General features: G+C 47.3%; 1 protein-coding gene across 2 annotated transcripts in view; it reads right to left on the reverse strand.

The window, feature by feature from the left end:
* Positions 1 to 7: 7 nt before the first annotated feature.
* ADAM12 (ADAM metallopeptidase domain 12) overlaps positions 8 to 23,121 on the reverse strand; it is a 340,207-nt gene continuing 317,093 nt past the window's right edge. For both annotated transcript variants that reach the window (XM_029932773.1, XM_029932774.1), the window contains exons 22-23: positions 4,681 to 4,811; positions 8 to 2,665 (exon numbers count right to left, since the gene is read on the reverse strand). In XM_029932773.1, the coding sequence (XP_029788633.1) occupies positions 2,638 to 2,665; positions 4,681 to 4,811 (159 nt within the window). In that variant the 3' untranslated portion in view covers positions 8 to 2,637. The remainder of the gene's footprint in view (positions 2,666 to 4,680; positions 4,812 to 23,121) is intronic.

Raw genomic sequence — 23,121 nt, forward strand, 5'->3', positions numbered from 1 at the left:
AAAAAAAAAAAAAAAACCCAAAAAACTTCAGGAGATAAACTCTTAAACAGAATGCCTGGAGGATTAGCTCGCTCTTTCCCGGGAAGTGGGGTCGTGTAACTACAAGTCTAATGAGACGGGAAGAAAAGTGACCACCCTCGGGGTCTGCTTTGTGTCTGGACGTGTTGAGCTTCTCAGTGACGGCCTTATAAACTCCACTCAACTCTTAGTTAAGTCTATAAAGTTTTAAAAAATACTAAAAAAGTAGACTGGCATGGAAATAGAAGTATCGATCCATCATCTGTAAGGATATAAAAAGGGTGGGTACATCTCTCCCCCACCCCCAAAAAACCTGGCTCGTGGTTCTTTTCCTAAGTTATATTAAAAGGGAAGTTATTGCTAAATATAATTCTGCATCTTGGAAATACTGTTCCTGTAATATCTGTATATTGTAAGGGAATGTTAGGTTTCAACACAGTCTCATCCCCCCAGAAATAACTTGGATGGCTCTCTAAAAGCAATTAGTGCTGGAGAAACATGAATGTGTCATCATGGCCCCTAAATGGCCATCAGTGACATGGTGTAAGATCACAGTGTTCATCTTTTTTTATACCAAGCTATTCCTGGTTCTCTGAAATGGAAGCACAGGAATTATAGTTAAGGACAAAAAGCCGGGGGGAAGACAAGAAAACAAACTTCACACCCTCTTCCTCACAATAGGAGGAGGGGCTAAAATGACAGATCTAAGGATTTGGGCATCCGTAAAGGCAATACACACATAATGCACCATAAAAATTCTGTAAACTTTTCAATGGCATAGGTTTTGGCCTTGATACACTTACTAAATGCAGTATCAATTACAGTAATTCTGTAGGTAATCAGCAGTAATATTTTCTAACATGGCTTTATCTTTTTCAGAAATTAATAATTGTACAGGAGCTGGGATGTGCTAGAGCCGGGCTTCCTTTGGTGTGTTTGTGGCGCGGATTGATTTAGTTTATCCGCGATCAGGATTACTGTGTTGCCTGGACATGGTGGGGGACACGGGGAGAGTTCAATGCAGTCTTGTTTTCTGGAAGGCAAACTGACTCTTGCTACATTCGGTCTCTCTGCTTCAAGGCCTGGAAACAGCGTTGGAATGACCCCAGCGGAAGTCTGTCACAAAACACTCAGAGTGAAGTCCCGAACTGGTGGCTGTTGCCTTCCGGTGTGAAAACGAGTCACCTACAACCCCGTTGGGAGACAGAGGCATAATGGCATTTTACCTCGTCTGAGCATTTTGGTAATTTTCATGCCATTAGATACAGGCGGCCTCAAGATCTCCTGGCGAAGAAATAGCTCCCCAGTCAGGCATCTGAAGAGTTAAACGGGCTGCTGCCCAAGACTGTGGACCGTGACTATTTAGGAATAGGAGATGGACCTCCTGGTCACATTCTGTGACGCTCAATGGGTAGGTTGCAAATGTTTGCACTACAACTATTGTTTCAAGATTCCTGCAGCCAAGATGGGAAAATCGGATTGCCCCCCGCTCCCCCAATAACTTATGCGTTAACTTACGACTCTGTCCTAGACGGACGGAGGGCAGAGGCAGCCTGCCACATGGCATTCCATTGGGTTGTAGTTTCTGCAGGCATACGGGGTCTGCCTAATTTTTAATAAGTTTGAACCTTGCAATAAAAGATTTTTATCTACAGAATTGATTCGCTAGATCCCATTACTGGTTCACATCTGAAAATAGTTATGGTCCCATGGAAAGCCTCGTCTATCAGTCTGAACAGAGAATCACTATTATGGTTGCGAAGACAAGGTGGAAATTTGCTTTGCTCCGAACGACGCTGGGAGATGGAGGTTTGCAGAGCCTGTCCAGGAGCCTCCTGCTAGAAAGGCCACCCTTCCCCATGGAGATAAGGTGCTGCAGCCAGACTGTTCAGCCAGTACTGTGCAAAGGGCAGTGGCTGGGTGGCAACCGTCTTTGCCTGCTCTCCAAATGTGCTCCTGGCTGGTGAGCTCAAGGTCAAGTTTCTGCCTGGCCTCCTGTGTTCCAGTCAGTCCTGGTGCAGCCACACCTGAAAATTCCTTTCTGCAACTCAGGTTCTCTTCAAAGCTTCTGGGCCAGAAGCCAGATCCTTCCCTGCTACCCTGGAAGTTCAAGGTGAAGCGACTGGTGGGCAGGGCCAGGCTGAAAGCCATACCCAGCCTGGGCTTGAAGCCCCTGCCTCCTGCTCGAGATCAGGGGCTCCAGAAAAATCACTCGGCGTTCTACCTGGGGGCGCCTTTCTTCAAGAAAGCCTTAGATCGGAAAAGTAAACCTCCTGTCCAGAATCCCATAAAGCATGATAGTTCAAGTTCACCAAACTATTGAAAGCACACAGGGTTCCTTCCGTGGAAAACTCAGTGATGGTAAATGCCTCCCACAGCGCACTGCACTGTAACAAGCATTTGGCATAAATTAATAATTTACAAGTACCTGAGAAAAGTGTACAGAGCACCATAGCACAGCACAGCACCGACGGCAGTAGCTCCAAGTTCTTAAAATAATGGTGTTTTAAACATTAAAATTTTTTTTCCTAAAAGTTGGTACAAAAAAAACTCCCCACTGGAGTTGAAAGATAGTGCAAACTCTGTCTTCACTGTTGAAAAACGATGTTGACCTGCTTCTCACTTCATGTAGGCGGGGCGGGTGGGTCTGCAGCACGAGAGAAGGAAACAAAATGTTAGGTGGGGGAGGGGGTCCTGAAAACGGCTTCTGTGGGTGCAGATGCCTGTGGCGGGTGTCTTTTGCCGCCCTTTGCTGAGCCTTCGGGATCAGGACCCGCCTCTCCTCCCTAAGAAGGGCTGCAGGTTCCGTCCAGGGCCTGGCTCAGGGCTGGCGGTTTACGCCAGCTGGCCACCAGGGGAGCCCGCACTGAAGCCTGCCCTCCTCTCTGCAAGCAAATTCTAGAACAGTGCGCGTTCAAGCAAAATGGGAGCCATGTAGGTCATGGAAAATTTTCTAGCGGTCACATGGAAAAAGTAAAAAGTAACATGAAACAATGGGGCGCCTGGGAGGCTCAGTTTCGGTTCGGGTCATGATTTCAGGGTGTCGTGAGTTCGAGCCTCGCATTAGGCTCTCTGCTGACAGCTCGGAGCCTACTTGGGATTCTCACTCTCCCTCCCATCCTCTCTGCCCCTCCCCTGGTCATGCTGTCTCTCTCAAAAAAAAAAAAATGAAACCAATTTTAGTAATTTCATTTAACTCCCTACATCCACAGTCATAGTATGTCAATATGAAAAGTCGCCCCGCACTGCATACTTCCGGGGGGTAGAGCCGGGCATGCGGGACCCCTCAAACATGAATGTGCAGGACATTCTTCTCCTTCAAGAGCAAGGCCAAGACCAGCTTGCACTGGGCTCGGTGTCGGGCAGAGGTGACGACCGGCCTTTAGAAAGAGGACCCTACCGTCAGTGTGTCCACATAAAGCACTGCATTTTCCTTTTGAGCAAGAAAAGTAACTTCGAGATGAGCACACAAACCACAGCGAAATAACTAGCAGGTTCTGCAGTCTTTCAGTATTTCTGCACTTGGGAATTAAACCACTGGTCTGCCCCTCTGACCGGAGTTATCTCTGGGATTTATGAGGCAGCGCTGTCTCCCAGAGGCCAAACATTCTTCCCAAAAGCTGTAATGACATCACCAACGTGTGTCTTCCCCTTTCCAGACACTGAATTATCGAGCCCAGGGCCTGGCCAACACACGACCTTTGGCTCTTTGGAGCTCATAGAGCAAGCTTCCTGCCAAGGCCGGGCAATGTGTCCAAAGAGTGTTTTGGATGCGGGTTCAACCTACCCCCTGCAGGGAAACAGGCCAGGAGGGCGGGGGTGGGGGGTGGTCCCCCTGCGTAGCCTCTTTCCAGGAACGTGGAGCTCCCTGGTAGGCAGCCTCCATGGCGTTTCTGCCATACGGAAACAGCTGCACATAACCCCCGGAGCATTGATCACGGTAAAATGTAAAAAATTTTGAGCATTTATTACATGTTTCCATATAACTTCCTTCTATCATTAGAAGTTATACGTAACTATTTAAAGAGTGGTTAGGTTTAACACCCACCTCGCAGAATTCCTGGACATTCAACAGCTCTCGAAAAGCAGTATGGGTCAGCCTGGCCCATCAAGTCCCCTTGGGTCGGGAGTCCACGTTCCCGTCCTCTGGGACAGGGTGAGCGGGGACCGCAGCTAGGGGTCGTTAGCTGTGGGGAGACGCTTCCCCGTTGGACCAGGTCTTCAGGAGCCTAACGCCTCACACCCTCCTCACTCATCTGGGCCCTCCGAGCCCCCCTTTCTCAGGAGCCCAGGGGTCGGGCAGAGTTTATGAAGGTTGAAGACCATTCTGGAGGTGTGTTCAGCCTTCACAGGATCATGCCACTTGGTATCTGTCCATCTTCACCTCTTTGGGGACAAGGCCTGGCCCCCATCTAGTTCCACTTGATCTTGATTTAATCTCTTAGGGCCCTTGGGGCCCTTGCTAAGAGCCGCATGGTCATCTTAGGGATTATAAGCTCACTATCTGTGTTTCCATCTATTTTATGCTGTTCCCAGTACTGGGGATAGAGGGAGCCTGGCCTAGACCATCAGCCCCATGTCCTGACGGGGGTTGGAAAGCACCGCTGGGGGTAGCTGCCCAACACAGCTCTGGGGAGAAAGAGGCCCGGCTGTTAGACCAACCTGAGCGGCACCAGGCGGAGCCCGGACTCCGACGGCCCCAGGGTCCTGGCCGAGGTGCAGGTGGGCCGGGCTGTCTTGCTCAGAGGATCTGCAGGCAGAGGCTTCTGAGGAGGGCTTGGCTTACGAATTCCCTGCAATAAACCACAGAATTATGATGGAGGACCGCCCGTCTCCGCACCTGGGACCCGACCCTGACCTCAGGAGCCGCCAGGGTCCCCTCGGAAGTGGGAACCGGAGAACGTGGTCCGGTGTCAGGCCACGCGGGTTTGCTGAACACCTTGTGTCCCCAGGCAAGTGGATGACCTGTGTTAATCTTGCCAGCATTTACTTAAGCGATTTATCGATAGCATCGCATAGTTACACACACTCGGATGAGGCTCTCCAGATGCGACCCCGGCCACAGGCCCTGGGGGCACAGTCAACACCAGTGTTTCTGGGCCAATGCCACTTGCAGGACATAAGCTTTCCTGGGTCTTTAAGCTTCCTGTTGATTTGTAAAGGCCTAAAACCAGACATGGGTGAAAAACCCTCTTTCACATCATTTATTTAATTTCCCAGACTCTTCATGCATAGGCTTGGATATGCCCTGACAGCTTTAAGGAACTGAGGTTGACTTTATGGAACATGGAGCCATAAAGCCTCGTGGAAATGTTGGCTGGATGCCTTGCTCACAGAGTTCCCAGCAGCCTCCCCAGGTGAGTAAAGAAGGTCACTTCCTGGCAGGTGCAGGAACCTCAGCATATGTCGGGAACCTTGGGAAGAGGAGTTTGCCCAGTTTAACAGGTATTGCAGGCCTGTCTGATGGAAAGTGCTTGGCTTGGTTTATGGCCCAGAGTGGCCACTAAAAGTCCAACCTGGAGATTCCTTGTAAAAGGACCCAGCAAAGCAAGCTTTATAAAATCCTCCTGAACAATCTTTATTCTTGCTGAGCTTATGTAAATAATTAGGCCAAGATTGTGAAGACTGGACTTGTTCCACCAATGCATTAGTCTCGATTTGGCTATCTGATAATGGAGGGTATTTTAGAGAGAAAAGCTATGTTTCAGCAATCCACTACTGTAAATGTAACTCTAGTTCTGAGTGTCTTTAAATATTTGCTGTTGGATCTCAGGCTTGTCAGTCTGTGAGGATGATATTTAAAATGGGGGTCACGCCTTTCCAAAAGACTTAAAGGTGGAATTCACAGATATGCAACTAAACAAAAAGTTCAGCCCCTATGGAAGTTTCCGGTATCTCCCTGGGGCTAAGTAGGCCAGCTCAGAAGAACCCTCAACCTGGTGAGGTGATCCAGATCCAGTCGATCAGCTTAAGCTGACCCTCAAAGACTCTGACTCCAGGGATCTCCAGCCCTGCTCCAGCCACACCCCGGAAGCTGGCTGGTCAAGCACAGCAGAAGCCTGAGGAATCACTGGTCCAATAAGATACACTGTACTGTCTCTTTGCCATCGGACTGGCAAATGTTGCCCCAGAAAGCTGGGGGAACAGCAAAAGTTCCTGATAGGATGTTCTGTTGGTATTAATTGCCTCTAATCTGGGCATGGGATTTCAACACGGCAAAAGGTAAGGGGAACCTACGCCTCTACCGCCAGACTCTAATGGCGGGTTCTCAGGTGGCCACTAGATGGCCCACCAATTTGGCTAAAGTTAGTAATGTAGAAAGAATCATGAAGGCGTATTGCACTTATACGCCCAAGGATCCTGAACAAATTGGCTGTCATTCCTGCTTTTGTAAACCAAACAGCGCCAGATATTAGAAACCCTAAAAGAGACCCTTACCAAATTAACCATGGAGACTGGCAGAAATTGGGTAGTTCTCCTTCCCTGTGCCCTTTACAAGGTAAGAAATTCCCCTTACACCAAGAGGGGCTATGCTAGGCTTTAGGGGAACAATGTTACTTCTATGCCAATAGCTCAGGAATTATACAGGATAGTCTAGCTGTGGTTCATGGCCACCACAAGAGAGGACAAGAACGAGGAGCCAAAACCAAAATTGGTATACTTTTAACATTTGGCTCTTGTATCATTAATAAGATCATAGCATTTGTCAAAGAGCATGTAAATGTTATTCAGTTTATGGTCTTAAGAGCATGTAGCCTTATTCCAGAACAATGGTAACACAGCTGATCCAGGATTGGGTCAAGTTACAAGACAGCAGGGGGAATGTAAGGACACAGGTCTAATTCAAGCTTCCCCTCTGACCTAGGTGTCAGCTTCTCAGAATCATTAGCCAACAGAAGAGCACACGTTGCCCAAGGAAGGAGGGACAACCCTTATAACGCCCAATCAGGAAAGGCCAGCTGACACCTTTAACATTTCTAAGGGCGGGCCTAAAGATGGAGGCTATAAGATAATCACCTATTGCTTAAGACGAGTCACGCCCTACGGGAGGGTCCTGGGCCCGCTCTGTGATTGGTCAGTACTCTAAATGTTGTGATTGGCTCCCACCAAAAGTATCGATGTATGGTTAAAGTTACAGCCAGTATTGATAGAGGGTAGGGATTGGCTCGCTGTGCCTGTGTCGCCATTTCCTGTAACGCCCCCTTCCTAAAAAAGCCTCCACCCTGCCATGTTCGGCACTCTCCGCCTGGATCCACTGTGAGCCTGAGCTTATAAGCCTGTAATAAAACCACCCTTTGCTTTCGCAAAAAAAATAAATGAAATAAAAATAAATTTCCCAGACTCTTGTAACAGAGCTCATTCACTTCTAGACAAATTCGCCAATGAAAGTGATCATTTTCATTTCAAAAGTGATTGTTTGCATAGCAAACATTGATCTAGATTGTTGAGTGAAGTGTACTGAAATTCTTCTACCAGAATCCTTAGTTGAAAGAATCAAAAACTCACATGGAAAATGCCAAGAAAAAAAATCCAAGACATGGGGTTTTGAGGGACAAGTGTGACTCTATAAGGAAGCGAATAGAAAGGTGTCACATTGATCAGAGCGCAGTGAGGGAGGCAGCAATAGAAATAAATAATAATGTGGGGCACCTGGGTGGCTCAGTCGGTTAAGTACCTGACTTTGGCTCAGGTCATGATCTTCTAGTTCATGAGTTCGAGCCCTGCATTAGGGTCTGTGCTGACAGCCTGAAGCCCGGAGTCTGTTTCAGAGTCTGTCTCCCTCTCTCTCTGCCCCTCCCCTGCTTATACTCTGTGTCTCTCAAAAATAAACATTAAAAAAATAAAATAATACCTAGGAAGCTCCCAGAACATAATTATTAACAACATAATAATGAGCCTTCTCTCATCCTACAAATTTTAAAATGCTTAAGGGAAATAATGAAACAAACAGTAAAACCCCAAGCCACTGGTTTTGGGGGATCCTTGCCCTGGCTACCCTGAGGAAAGGGGGGGCAGGGATAACCTGCAGGGGGAAGTCGGGTGCCCTCCTCTTGGCTCCTGGGTGACACAGGTGCTGAGACCCCTTCTCTGGTGCTTGTGGGCTAGAAGCAGTCCCAAATGCACAGAAATCTGTAGGAAATGTCGCTAGAACCCAAGGGAGACGAGACATCCTAATAAGCAGATATTCTACTCTACTGTCCTATGCCATCCTTCCAAGACCACTCCAGATGATTCTTAAACCCCTGACTTGGAGCGCCTGGGTGGCTCAGTCAGTTGAGTGTCTGACTTCGGCTGAGGTCATGATCTCACAGTTTGTGGGTTCGAGCCCCGCGTTGGGCTCTGTGCTGACACCTCAGAGCCTGGATCCTGCTTCAGATTCTGTGTCTCCCTCTCTCTGCCCCTTCCCCACTCATGCTCTCTGTCTCAAAAATAAATAAAACATTAAAAAAAACAACCACCCTGACTTGAATTTCTCACAGCACTTACCCCATTAATATGACATTTCCTCAGCACACGGAGCTCAGTTGAAAGAATACAAACGCATTCATAGGTCTAACAGGAGAGACCTGGCAGGGGACCATGGGGAGAGGAAGGGGGAAAGAGAGCGGGGAAGAGTGAGGGACACAGATCAAGGAAGACTACTGAATACTGAAGACGAACCATGGACTGAAGGGGGAGGGGGTGATGGTCATGGTGGGCGGCACTTGTGGGGAGAAGCACTGGGTGTTACATGGAAACCAATTTGACAATAAACTATTATAAAAAAACAAAACAAAACAAAACAAAAAGACTGCAAACGTATCACCACCACTTAACATACCTTTGTAAGCAAAGGTAGCAACCCCAGAAGTCTGTATGGAGCCACAGCGTCAGGGAAAATACACCAAGTTGAGACAACGGGCAATGGGCCAGCGATCAAGAGAAAGACGTGAAAGTGACATTTCTATACCAGCTCATATTAAAAGAAACAAAGCAAATTCCTCAATTAGGCATACAGACCGTCTAATGTGCCTAAGACCTTGAGCACTGGAGGGAGGCTGTTGGTATATCCGGCCAGGCTCTGCGAACACAGGTGTTCCTCAGCCTCTGGAAGTTGGGCGGAGGGGATGCTAACGGTGTCTTCCTCCTGAGGCTGATGTGAGGACTGGGAGACGCCACCTATAAGCCGATCGGCACAGGTCCTGGTGCATAGTGTCCAAGGACCACGTGTCCGCTATCGCTATAGCACAGCTATTACTGATGGAGCGAATTTACCATCTAAAAGTACCATCAGGGGGCGCCTGGGTGGCTCAGTTGGTTAAGCGTCTGGCTTCGGCTCAGGTCATGATCTAATGATTGTGGGTTTGAGCCCCACGTCAGGCGCTGTGCTGACAGCTTGGAGCCTGGAGCCTGCTTCAGATTCTGTGTCTCCCTCTCTCTCTGACCCTTCCCGGCTCACACTGTCTCTCTCTGTCTCTCAAAAATAAATAGAAGATGTAAAAAAAAAAATTAAAGTACCGTCAGCTGACCAACAAACTGGGTAATGAACTATGGGAATCATGCAAGCCCCATTTCCTGCAAGACGGCAGAAAACTATGAGCGAGATAGTCGTGTGTGATGTGCAAATGGATGCATGCACCTATAAAACTGAAAGGTTCCGAGGTTTAAATGATTCATTACTAAATGATATTTGTTTTGCTGCTAAGACCGAATGAGTATCTGGTCCTGGTAATAAAGATAATGTCAGGCTTTTACTGAGGTGTGGGAGGAAAAGTGAGATCCGTGGTGTAATGCATCATAATGCATCTGGATTTATCATGGAGACTTAGGCAATAATTAGTTTGGCCATTCATCCTGGTTTGTTTGGGACATTCGCAATTTACATTCATGGCCTTGTTTAATGATTAATCACAACTCTCGGCTATGTCCTGGTTTAGAGGATAAACTGGAAGGTCGCCATAGTGACCGAAGCCCACACAGTGGGGATGTTGATTGAAATGTAGATCAAACCCTGGGCTCTGCAAGGCCACAGTCGCTCCCAAATTGGTCGCACTCACTGATGCTGTCTAGGTGATGCCAGCTTCAGGGCAGAGCTGGCGCAGCGGTGGTAGTGCACGATGAGGCAGCCTCCCTGCTCAAGATGGCAGAATTTCTCGAATATCGGGGAGGGGGGCATTAGCTGCATGGGCTGGGACTTTGGAGGAAGGGGTAGAATTCCCACACTGCCTTTACCTGAGCCTCGGTTTTCCAGGAAAGTCCATTCTGGCCACAAAGAACCATTGGAATGGAGTAGAGGACGGACTCCAGGCTGGGCTGTTCACACTCAATAAATATTCCCTATTTTCATTTCATTTTTAGAATTCTATTAAAAATTTTAATATTTATTTTGAGACAGAGAGGAGGGAGAGAGAGCAAGTGAGCATGCAAGCAGGGGAAGGGCAGAAGGAAAGGGAGAGAGAGAATCCCACACAGGCTCCATGCTATTAGTGCAGAGTCTGACACAGGGCTCGAACCCATGAACTGTGAGATCATGGCCTAAACCAAAATCAAGAGCTTAACCACTGAGCCGCCAAGTGCCCCAGACCTATTTTCATATTAAACAGAATCAGGAATTCAGAGCCCCCATTTCTCTCCCTCTTCAACTTCTAGATACAGGAGGAAAACCGAGATGTGCTATGGAATAGGATCGTTTCATCTCTCCATGTTCTGCTCGTGTTTTAGCAGCAGTACATATTTCAAAGTTTTTAGAGGGTTGAGAGCAAATTTTTAAACCCAACGGGAGCCCTCTGCCTTGACCATCGTCATAAAGAATTCTCAACTGGCATCAGCCTCCGTGTAAGCGAGAGTGAACATTTCCTGCATATCCAGAGACTCTCCCTGGGAAGATCTGATGTTACCGCAGGAAAACGCGAGAGACACCACTGATGAGCTGACACCGGGTCAGGGTCAACCTCACCGTCACCATCCGCCCTCGGCCTCGCCGGCTCTGCGAGGAATATACTTAAAGACCACTCCAAGGACAGCCAGGTCTCGGGGAAAACACTGCACTATGCTTTTATTCTTTCTTCAGGAAAAGCAGGGGTCTTGACAAATCTGTAAGATGACCTTGACCCTTCTTTCTGAAGCTACCTGGAAACAGTGAAGCAAATGCGCACAAAGGAGCGCTACTCCATCTCTGAGGATCCCTCGCAGCCCCAAACACACACAGGGAAAGGAGGCCAGTGCCCAGCAGGCCGGGGTGAGGAAGGAAAGGCCTAGAGAAAGGAGGGCATGGCTGCCGTAGCCCGCCTGACGGAGCGCCCAGGAGAAGCCCGGTTCCCCCTTGCTTGGGACAGGTGTGGGGCGCAAGCAGCTACTGTGACGTGTCCGGGCTGAACAGGCCGCGGTGCAGACAGGCCCAGCCATCGGTGCAAGCCTGCAGCAGGGCCGGGGCCGGCTGGGTCTGTGCTGGAGGCAGGGAAGGCAAGACCGCTGTCATCCTGCAAAAGTCTGAGGCTGGCCTAGCCTTCCCCTCAGCGGCCCTGCGGCTGTCTTTCCAGGAAGAACTCCCTGCCTTTTAGGAGGAGTTTGGACACACTGGGAAAAAGAAGGCAAGCTAAGCACCCACACTGCCAAAATGTATATGCACAGATATGAAAAGGGATGTGGCGAAACTCCAAAGAAAAGGGGAAGAGAAAAATAGAACAATGAAACCCAGGGACGAAGACAGTCCTGAGCAGAGGGCTGCGAGGGTCCTGAGGGGAACGAAGTTCAGGGGGTTCAGTGGTAAACCACAGACCACACTGCATATGTATCAATGGTGTCACGTAAGGGATCTGAGTAAAGACAGAAAAAAAAAAATACCCGGATTTATTTTGTAAAAACCTTTCTGAAAGAAAGAGTGTCAGATCTATGGATTAGAAAGCCACAGCGTTTCCCTGGGGGGATTGAATCAGGCTCTGATATTAAGACACAACCTATTGAAGTTACTGGGCAGCAGGTACAAAATCCTACCACTTAAAAGGGAAGAAAAAAGCCGTCTTCTGATTTCTCTAGGGCAGACTGAAGAAGCCCACGTATATATGTTTGGGGAAAAACAAAGTGTGATACGTTAATTTTATATGCAAACTGTTGCTGAAAAACGAAAGCATGCAGAGCTTCAGAGCATATGCTGCCCCAGGCCTCTGGTGGAAGGACGCACAGCCGGATGGACAGCAGCCCGGAAAGGAAAGGATAGGTGGCCCAAAAGGTCACCAATGAGCGTTGAAGCCTTTCCGTGTAGAGCTGCATCGAACAAAACCGTGACAATTATGGCTACAGAACAGAATGGTGTGGACCAGGACACCGGAGACACTGTGGAACTAACCACAGTTGGGAAGACAGTCTCCCATTGCTGGTGATATGGCAGGCTGGTTCTTTTGACCTATTCTCTCTCTAAAACCACCGAAGCTGTTGGCTAAGATATATTTAATTTTTTTTCTTTAAAGCAACAAAGAGCTGCGAGATAGTAAGCTGTCACGAGGTCAGCATCTAACCGGAAACAGCAGGCTGGAGGGCTGTCACACAGGTGCTGAGGGGGCATCTGCCGAATTAGGAAAACCTGCTTCGGTTTTGATGCCCTTTTATGGTGAGGGATGCAGGCGTCAAAGGTCAGCACCAGCCCAAGTTTAATAGGAAACTATTCCCTTCCCCACCGCTCCCCTATAAAGCTGGGCTCTGCAAAGACTATACCTCAGGTAAGAATGTTTTAGAAGTGAATGCACGGCACTGCCTATCCCTGGGAGATGGTAAGGAGGGTTCCCTTGGTGCTCAGGCAGATCAATGTAGGAAAATAAACCTCTAACCACAAATGTGCTTGAGAACCTGAAACTGAAATCTCATCATCTGGGTGGCTCAGTGAGCCCTCAGCCATTTAAAAGGATCTGAAACCGGTACGGCCTCCAGGCACCAGGCAGAGGCAAGATGCATCCTCTCTGGAGGGTCATGCCTTCATCCTAGATCTCAAAGAGCTCCCAGAGAGTATCCTAGATAACTTTCCAGAAGAATGAGCAGCTCATAGTAAAAAGTTACCAAGCACATGAAGAAGCAAGGAATTATGAAGGAAACCTCAGGAGTGACACTCCCAGAGACTTCAGAGTTTGGAGTTATTGGAATAGATTTTCTGTGTTTAGGGAAATGAGAAAAAAAGAAGCCTGCATATTTGAATAATAAAGAAACTTTCTAGAAACACAAAAGTAAAATATAATTGCACTAAAAGTAATAAAACCCTTAGGAATAAACTTTACCAAGGAAGTAAAAGACTTGTACGCTGAAAACTATAAAACATTGATGAAAGAAATTGAAGATGACCCAAACAAATGGAAAGATGTGGACCATGGTCATGGACGGGAAGAATCAATGCTGCTAAAATGCCCACACTGCCCACAGCAATCTGCAGATTCAACGCAATCCCTATCAAAATATCAATAGCATTTTTCACAAACTAGAACAGATAATAGTAAAATTTGTACGGGACCACAGAAGACCCTGAATAGTCAAAGCAACCTTGAGAAAGAAGAACAGAGCTGGAGATATCACAGTCCCATATTTTAAGATATACTACACCAATCTATATGATAATTCAAACAGTCTGGTACTGGGACAAAAATGGACACATTGATCAATGGGACAGAACAGAGAGCTCAGAAATAAACTTAGGCGTATCCTGTCCATCTATGACAAAGGAAAGAAGAATATACACAATGGGGAAACGAGGCTCTCGAATAAATGGTGCTGGGAAAACTGGACCACTTTCTTACACTACACACAAACATCAACTGAAAATGGTTCATAAGACCTGCATGTGAGACCCAAGATCATAAAACACCTAGAAGAGAACAAAGGCAGTCATCTTTCTGACACTGGTCTTGGCAGTATTTTTCTAGATATCTTTTCAGGCAAGGGAAGCAAAAGTCAACTACTGGGACTCCCCCCAGATAGAAAGTCTTTGCACAGCAAAGGAAGCCATCGACAAAATGAAAAGGCAACTTACTGAATGGGAGAAGACATTTACAAAAGACATATCCAATAATGAGTTAATATCCATAACATATAGAGAACTTGCACAACTCAACACCAAAAAAACCTATTAAAACATGGGCAGACAACCTGAATAGACGTTTTCCTAAGGAAGACATATGGACCAACAGACATATGAAAAGATGCTCAACATCACTGATCATCAGGGAGAATGCAAATCAAAACCACAGTAGAAGAAAACACATACACCACCTCACATGTCAGAATGACTAGGATCCAAAAGATAAGCAATAACAAGTGTTGGTGAGGAAGTGGAGAGAAAAGAGTCCTCATGCACTGTTAGTGGGAATGTAAACTGGTGCAGCCACTCTGGAAAACAGTATGGAGGTTTCTCAAAACATTAAAAATAGAAATACCATACGCAAGGTGCCTGGGTGGCTCAGTCAGTTAAGCACCCGACTCTTGGTTTCGGCTCAGGTCATGATCTCATGGTTCATGGAATTGAGCCCCACAGAGCCTGCTTGGGATTCTCTCTCCTTCTTTCTCTCTCTCTGCCCCTCCCTTGCTCATGCTCTTTCTCTCAAAATAAACAAACTTAAAACACCATATAATTCAGTAATTCTACTGCTGGGTATGTATTTACCGCCCCCCCCAAACAAAAACACTACTTTGTAAAGATATATACACGCCTATGTTTATTGCAGCATTTTTTTCAATAGCCAAGATAGGGAAGCAACCCAGTGTCCATCGGCAGATGAATGGATAAAGAAGATGTGGTACAGATATACGATGAATATTACTCAGCCATAAAATAAGAATGAGATCCTGTCACTTGCGGCAACATGGATGGACCCAGAGGGTATAATGTTAAGTGAAATAAGAGAGAGAAAGACAAATACCCTAACATTTCACTTGTGGAATCTAAATGTGTAACCTAAAAACCAAATGAACAAATGAAACATGCAGAAAGGGATCCAGAGACACAAAGAACAAAACTGGGGGTAGGTGGCCAGCGAGGGGAGGTGGGAAGGGGAATGGACAAAGAGGGGTGAAGGGGAGCGGAAGGTATAGGCTTCCATGAATAAATCATGCAGACGAGAAGGGCACCACGTCGGGAACACGGTCAACGGTGTGAGGGCCGCGCACGGTGACAGATGTGGGCGCGCTAACGACCGTACCTAACACACAGAGTTGTCAGATCACTGTGTTGTGTGCCCGTAACGCACGTAACATTCTGTCAACTCCACTTCAATGAGAAAAACCGTAGTTGAATGTAAGTACAAATTGTATGAAGCTGATTGTAGTGTGATATACCATTTATGTAAATCGAAAAACATGGCGTCCTGTATATTCATTGGCTATACAGGTACGTAAAAATGCTTAAAAAAAAAATCAAGACCAACCTACAAAAGCAATCGTATCTGCGGCAATCATGGTGACTTTGTCGGTATGGCTTTGTCCTTTTTTAAGAAAGGAAATGGTATGCATGTCATATATCTGAGACTTAAACAGGCACATGCAGAGAGAAACAGAACAATGGCTATTTCTGGGTACTATGAATGTGGCTGAATTCTAGATTATTTTTACTCTTCTCGATTTTGGACATCTTGAAAACAATGGCAACAAAACAAAGAATAATTGCAACCTTTGGGCCAAAGTGAAAAACGAAAAGGGGAAGGCGAAGGTTATTTTAAAAATACAAATACGGAGAACGCTACAAATCTGAACCAATGAGCGCAGATAATGCAGTGTTTGGAGGGAAATTCCTAGACTTCTGTGCTTCTTTGATAGCGTATGAATAAAATAACGAAGTATGAATGGAAGTGAAGTAAGGGTCTAAGAAGTTAGAGAAATAAACCTAAAGTAAGAGGGAAAGGATAGAGACAAAAGGAGAAAATAATACATTAGAAAAATGGCTAGCTATCATTTAGCAAAGACTTATTCCACAGGCATGCTGATAACATTAGGTATTTTCATGTAATGATCACGGAGCCCAGGGCGGCAGGTGCGCAGTCTAATGTGCGCTGGGGACAGCATGGAAGGAAGGCACACTGGCTCCAGCATGGGGCCAAGGATTACTCCGGTGGCCCTCTGGAAAACGGGAGTTGGGCTCCTGCTTCGGTTAATACACCAAAATCAATGGCCAGATGGGTCAAATGTTTTGGTGTGGGGGGAAAAAAAGGATCACAAAAGAACAAGAAAGACAAAAACATTTATATTCTTTGGGTAGGCATGTCTTTCTAAAGATGACTGTAAGAGATGGCAGAGGAGATGAAAAGACAGTTTTCGAAAAAAAATCAAACACAAATGGCTCTTAACCCTGCGCACAAAGAGGCTCCGTCTCATTTACGGGGAGAGAACCATGGATAGCATTCACTTATTTTTTTTTTACCTATCGTCTTGGCGGAGATGAGCAACAATCTGAAGACTGTGTTGGTGGGGACTTGGGGGTAGAAATCAGCATGACTCCTTTGGAGGCTCATCCACCTAATCAGATCACAGGGCCTTTGGACAGCAGTCGTGTTCCTCAGAGGTTATCCCACGGGGCAAGGGCGTGCCTCTCTGATGTAGCGAATGACAGAAAACACCCATGTGGACCTCAGCACAGATTAAATAACCTAAGGGATGGCTCCAGGGTGAAATTCGAAGGAGCCAGTGAAAACGAGGTGGGTCCCTGTGTTACTGATGGGGAATAGCCAGCGCAGAAGGAAGGTCAGGGTGCACTGCCATTTGAACTCCAAACAAGAACCTATGATGAAACAAGATGGACGGCGGGCTGGCAGGTGCGGAGGGGGCTGTCGGGAGACGGAGTTCCCCTGTTCTCTCTTCTCCCCTTTTGCAGGTGTGAAAATTTCAATAATCCCTTGCTGCAGAGAGAGACAAAGTGGCAATGAGGCTTTCCTCTGGATTTGAAGTTGTTTTGTAACAATGACAGCCCCTGGGAAAGGAAGCCCGGAGGCAGAGGCGGGAAGGAGGCCAACAGTGTTCTGACTAACCCTTCAGACTGATGGACTTTGTAACAATGGCTAAACATCGCCTATTAAAAAGGCAAAGGGTAAATGAGGCATCCATTTTTTTCCACGACTAGCTTGTCTGCTTATAGTAACAGAAATGAGCGGGAAACCACCATCCCTTAGAGCACTGTTACCCTCTGACGGCTTCCCTCTAAGATTACTTCTCTCCAGAGAGAAACGGGGGCGCGTCTACGTGCAATAGGTGCTTTTAAAGACATCAGAGGGGGTTGTCACATGAGTCACTGGTGTATGATATGAAACCAAAGACATCTCAGTTACGATTTCTGGAAGTACTGGGCAGGGGGTGGCAGGGAGAGGTTAGCCGGGGTCCAAGACCTTGGTAGCTACACTTTAGATTTGCAGGAGGAAGGGACTCAAAGTTTTATTAACTCCTGACTCACTGAGTATTGTAGGCCCACAGGAACAGCGGGTACTGTGAACAAGGCTTATTTTTTACTATTTAAAATCTGCATCTGTTTGGCCTATTTCCTACACACCTCCTGTGGTCAAGGGACTGGATGTGGGTGTGCCTTCTGACACGGGCCCGAGCGAGGATGGAGGTGACTCTGGGTCCAGGCAGCAGGTGGGCTGGGAGGGTCCCGGGAAGACAGCAGAAAAGCTCAGAGAGGAGGCCGTGTCGGGGAACATCTGGGCAGAAGGGGGAAATCTGGAAAGCCGCCAGCGGGCGTGGGAGGCCTCTCGCCAGCACTTTGGCTCAGCTATTAGCTGCTACGTTGCCTGGGGGGTGTAATGACGGCTTTTCTAAAGATCAGTTTCCTCGTGTTTCATTCCCTTCCTTGGGAGAACATCTTGACAGATGGATTTCCTTTTCTCATTACGTATTGGCATTTCTGATGAGCAAGGATCTAAATCATCAGATTTCCGGGCCCTGGGAGTGCTGGTTTAAGTACCAGACCCCCACACGGGCCAGAAGGGGGCCAGTCCTTATTTGTTCGGATGCTGAGTTCATTTTGTTGAAGCGGACTCTGAGAGTCAGGGCTCCAGCTCGGCATCTAAATTACTGTGCTCAGTGCACATCTGAAGCCCAAAGTGCATTTATGAATGAGTGGCTGCTGTTTAGCAATAACGGCCCGTGTGAGCCGTCCAGCACCCCGTGTGGGGGGCCGGGGAGGGAGCGGGATTTTGGAGCTTCTTGAAAGGGGCCTCCTTTCCCTCCGTGGCCACTGAAGCAAAGTTTGGCCTTTTCTACGTCAGAAGAGACTGTACGAGGTCAGCCGTTCTACAAAATGTGGCTTGTTGCATCTTCTAAGGACACAGACACGATGCTGATTAGGAGAAATGTCCTGTCGGAAACAGTGAGCTGAAATCCCCACCTCCACGGAAAACACACACAGCCTCCTGCGTATTCAACACACGGCTCACATCCCGCCAGGGCTCTGAACAAGGGCCGGCTCCAGAAAGACCAATTAAGGCAAGAAGGATGGAGTTCGCTCGTGTTACAGGCAGAAGGGAAGAGCAACGCAGGACTCTGCTGTTACAGACAGACACCCCTCCACGCTGCCAGGTTCCCCCTCCCCCTCATCACCTTGTTTCTCCGTGGCAGAGCGGGAGGGGAAATGAATGAAAGATTGCGGAGGTAGTCCGTGGTCTATGCAAGCCAGAACAGACTTCACTGTTCAACCAGAACAGTCTCTGCCCTCCTCCCATCCAGCCTCCTCCGCTGTCGGACGGCAGGTGGCAAGGGTGGCTTTGAGCACGCGCTGGCTTCCCCCCCCGCCCCCCCCAGAGACCTTACTAGACAAGCTGTTTGGCCTCACGGTGCCTTGTTCCATCCCCTCTAAAATGGGGCTAAGGAAGGCGTCTCGTCCTGGCCTCCAAAAGAGGGTCAGAAATGCCTGTAAAATGTTTGGCTCAGGAGCACCAGTCTATACTTGGTGTTCAGTAAATGTCTGCTATCTTATAACAACTTAAACTACAAATAGAAAGCTCTTTGTACCAAAGGAAAACGAGGAAGACTCATTCAGACACATACATGCACACATGCACACACTTACACGCTATTTGGCGATAAGAATAAAAATGTAAATGGTTCCCATCATTGCTGTGCTGGTGAGATTTGTGCCGTGCCAGGAACAGGGCTGGCAAAACTCCTCACGGGCCTAGCAGCAAAGACCAATTTAAGAGGTGGGTCCGGGTGTTCGTTTTTGGTTTCTATTACTTTCCTAAAGAAGCTAATCTGGCTGGAAAAAGAAACTCAGCCCATTAGGTCGGTATTCTAATTCCCTGATGAGACCGCATAGAGGACATGCACTTTCTAGCATTTTCCAGGAAACCAAGGGCTTACCATAAGCAAAAGCAACCCTAAACCAAATAGAACCATGCATCAGCATGTATAGTTCAAGTGCCATTTTATGGGGCAAACCTTAAAATAAAACACAGATAATAAGCGCTAAGAGAGTGACACTTTCAGGAAGTTTGTGCCCTTTCAAAAAATGGCCCAACTATGAACTGAAGGCGCCTCTTCTAGCCTCTTAGAATCCTGGCACGTTTCAGTTTGATGGCAGAAAATTGCATTTCAATCTGCTGCTACTTAGCACAGCCCTCTCTGCATGTAATTTTCTGTGAGCAGAAACTTTTTTTTTTTTTTTTTTTTTTTTTGGCAGAACTATCTATTTCTTAGATGGGATGTTGACCATGTCTTTCTTTAAACGGATTCATTGTTTCATCAGAATAACCTGCAGAAGGGATTTTGGGTGGGTATGTCCTAGAAATCTAACAGGGACCCCAAGAATTTGTCCCTATGGTCCCTCTGCTCCTCCAGGAACAAAATGACACACACTGGTGTTTGGCAGTTAAGAATAGGGGTGTCCTCGGATTTTCTAGTCTTTTGAGGAGCACACTTAATGTTACACTCAGCTCGAATGGCTGGGAGCCCTCTCTCATGTGACAGCAGGACTCCCCATCCATGCCCAGACCCTTCTCAGTTTCTCTGCCTGGCGTCCTTCTGTCCACGCTCAGGGCTGCTGCCTGCCTCCTCCCCCCGCCTCCCTGCTGTTTGGATCCTCTCCCGCATCTCTGACCTGACTGCCTGCTACTGCTCTCTCTGTGGACATCCGCTTCTCCTTCCTTCTCCAACCTACGGGGGACCGACTCTAGGCCACAGTGGTGATGGTTGGCATGCTTCCCCGAAGGTTTGAGGATGTCACAGGGGACCAGCATGCAGAAAAGGAAAACGTAAAACTTGGTGTCAGCTGCTTCCACTCCAGGGGCCCCTAGCTCACCCAGTGTTTCTGGCATCTTCCTCTCTCCTTCCTGGAAGTCAGATTGGTTGACTTCACGAAAAAAGTGAGCAGTCAAGAAAGTGCTGCTTTGGAGTGCCTGGGTGGCTCAGTCGGTTAAGCGCCAGACTTCAGCTCAGGTCATGGTATCGTGGTTTGCGAGTTCGAGCCCTACATCGGGCTCTGTGCTGTCAGCATAGAGCCTGCTCTGGATCCTTACACCCTTCTCTCTCTCTCTCTACCCCTCCCCTGCTTGTGCTCTTTTTCTCTCTCAAAAATAAACATTAAAAAATTTTAAACAATGCTTCTTTCCCTGGGTTCTTCTGTGCACACTTCAGCTGCCGAGTACCAGTCTCTCCTCCCCCGGCGTCTGCTCACGCCCGCTGCTTCAAGCAGCTTTTTCCCCAGAGGTCCTTTCAGACTTCTGCTCAAGACCCACACTGGCTAAGTGCTTCCCCCTCAAGCTTTTCTTCCCTTAGTACGCATTACTCTTCGTCTTTAAAAACTACCATAATAGTAGAATCGACTTTTTGTAGAGGTTGGTGGGGGTCGGGGGCGGGGGGCAAAGCTGATTGATTTTTCACACTATCGTAGTCAGAGAAAAACAACATAAAATATCTGAAGAACCACCAGAGAAACCTTCTGGTGTCTACCACAGCCACCCTTGGAACTTTCCCTGGTTTTCTTTCCTCCTTCCTCCCTTCCGGAGTCTGAGTGGAACCCTAACTCAGCGACAGCAGGTGCAGGAAAAGTCCCTTGGTGCTTTGAACCTTAACCTGTAATATGCAAATGTATGCTGATTGGTCTGATTCCCCCCCAAGAATGTGCGGTCCCTTCAGGGAAGGGTAGACTCAACGCCACGGGAAGGAGAGGGTTCTATGATGCTGCCGCCTACACACGAACACAGGGCATCACACACCTCGGTGGCCCCTTTGTTTTTCATCATTTTACCCTGTTCCCAAGCCTGCACTTTGCCTTTCGTGCCGGGGACAGGGGATCTTGGCTACAGTCAGCCATCAGCTAGACGAGCGCCCTGGATTAGTTTCCTCTAAAGCAGCTGACAGGACGAAAAGGAAGCGCAAGTGTGTTTCCTTGACCACAGTTGAGCAATCAGGTTGAGAAGCTTGCGTTCCAAGGGCCATTTCACCGCGAAGGACAGGGACACACAGGAAGGCCACGTTTGTGGACAGGGGAGGGAGCTGATCCAAGTGTCTTCCAGTTTTAGAAACCAAATAGAACCGTCGATGGAAAGGTCAAATGTTTTCTATAAAGAACGAACCCTTTCGATGTGAGGTACATGTTATGTTTATGGTAACGTTTTCCTGCCAGAGAGTCTGGAGGGGAAGTTCGGGCAAACGAGGCACGGCTGGCCACGTAGCTGTGTGTTGGCCAAGTTGCGTGGGGCAGGGCACGGGGACTCTCAAGTGCAAAATGTCAGTGGGTTCAATCTGTGCTGCCAAGCGAGGGGCACCTCCAAATATTCGCCACACCTGCATGGAATTAACTTCGGTTCCCTACGTGTGATAGGAGAGAAAGCGCGAGCTTAATCTCTATCATGTGTCCCGGAAAAACTCCAGACAGACACCAGCCTGGAGTGAGAAATGTGGATTTTTCAGCTCCTGATGTTTAAAGGGTAACATTTCCTTGGTTTCATAAAAACAGAATGAAGGCCTTTTTTGGGGGGGACGGCTTAAAAGGGAAGTCTTGAGGGAGGGACTTGTGCAGGCATTCGCTGCTGTCAGGAGAAAAGGATGCCAGCAAGTGGAAATATCTCGCCTCAGATCCCGCGGTCTGTTAAAGACAGTCCCGGGTTGACACAGTGGACTGGCAAGCTGCTTAAAGATACATAAAGAGCCTCTGTGTAAGGGACTCCGTGGGGAAGAGGCTTACGGGCCCTGCGGAAACCTGAAATTTGCACACAAAGTATTGAGCACTGGGCATTTTCTGAAGGTTCAAAGCTGTCATCAGACCTTGAATAAGTCCATCACCCAGAAAAGTTTAGGACATGCCTACTGCCTTCCACCAGTGTAGATCCAGGACAGGTTAGAAAAACAAAAGTAGGGTTTTTCGTGCAATTGTGAATGGGAGCAGTTTCTTGATTTCTCCTAACCAAGATGTAAAAGACTGTATGCTGAAAACTATACAAGACTTATGAAGGAAATTGAAGAAGACACAAAGAAATGGAAAAACATTCCGTGCTCATGGATCGGAAGAATAAACATTGTTAAAATGTCATTATTACCCAAAGCAATTTACACATTCAATGCAATCCCCAAAGTTGCACCAGCACTCTTCTCAAAGTTAGAGCAAACTATCTTAAAATTCATATGGAACCACCAGAAATCCCAAATAGCCAAAGTAATATTGAAGAAGAAAACCACAACGGGAGGCATCACAATCCCAGACCTTAGCCACTACTACAAAGCTGTCATCATCAAGACAGTACGGTATTGGCACAAAAACAGACACATGGACCAATGGAATAGAATAGAGAACCCAGAACTGGACATGCAAGTATACGGCCAATTAATCTTTGACAAAACAGGAAAGAGTGTCCAATGGAAAAAAGACAGCCTCTTCAACAAGTGGTGTTGAGAGAGCTGGACAGCAACATGTAGAAAAATGAAATTAGACCACTTTCTACACCATTCACAAAAATAAACTCAAAGTGGATAAAGGACCTGAATGTGAGACAGGAAACCATCAAAACCCTAGAGGAGAAAGAAGGAAATAGCTTCCTCCACTTCAATTGCAGCAATTTCCTCCTTAACACATCCCCAAAGGCAAGGGAATCAAGAACAAAAATGAACTATTGGGACCTCATCAAAATAAAAAACTTCTGCAATGCAAAGGAAACAATCAAAAAAACTAAT

Source organism: Suricata suricatta, chromosome 2, assembly GCF_006229205.1.
Source record: "Suricata suricatta isolate VVHF042 chromosome 2, meerkat_22Aug2017_6uvM2_HiC, whole genome shotgun sequence".
Lineage (NCBI taxonomy): Eukaryota > Metazoa > Chordata > Mammalia > Carnivora > Herpestidae > Suricata > Suricata suricatta.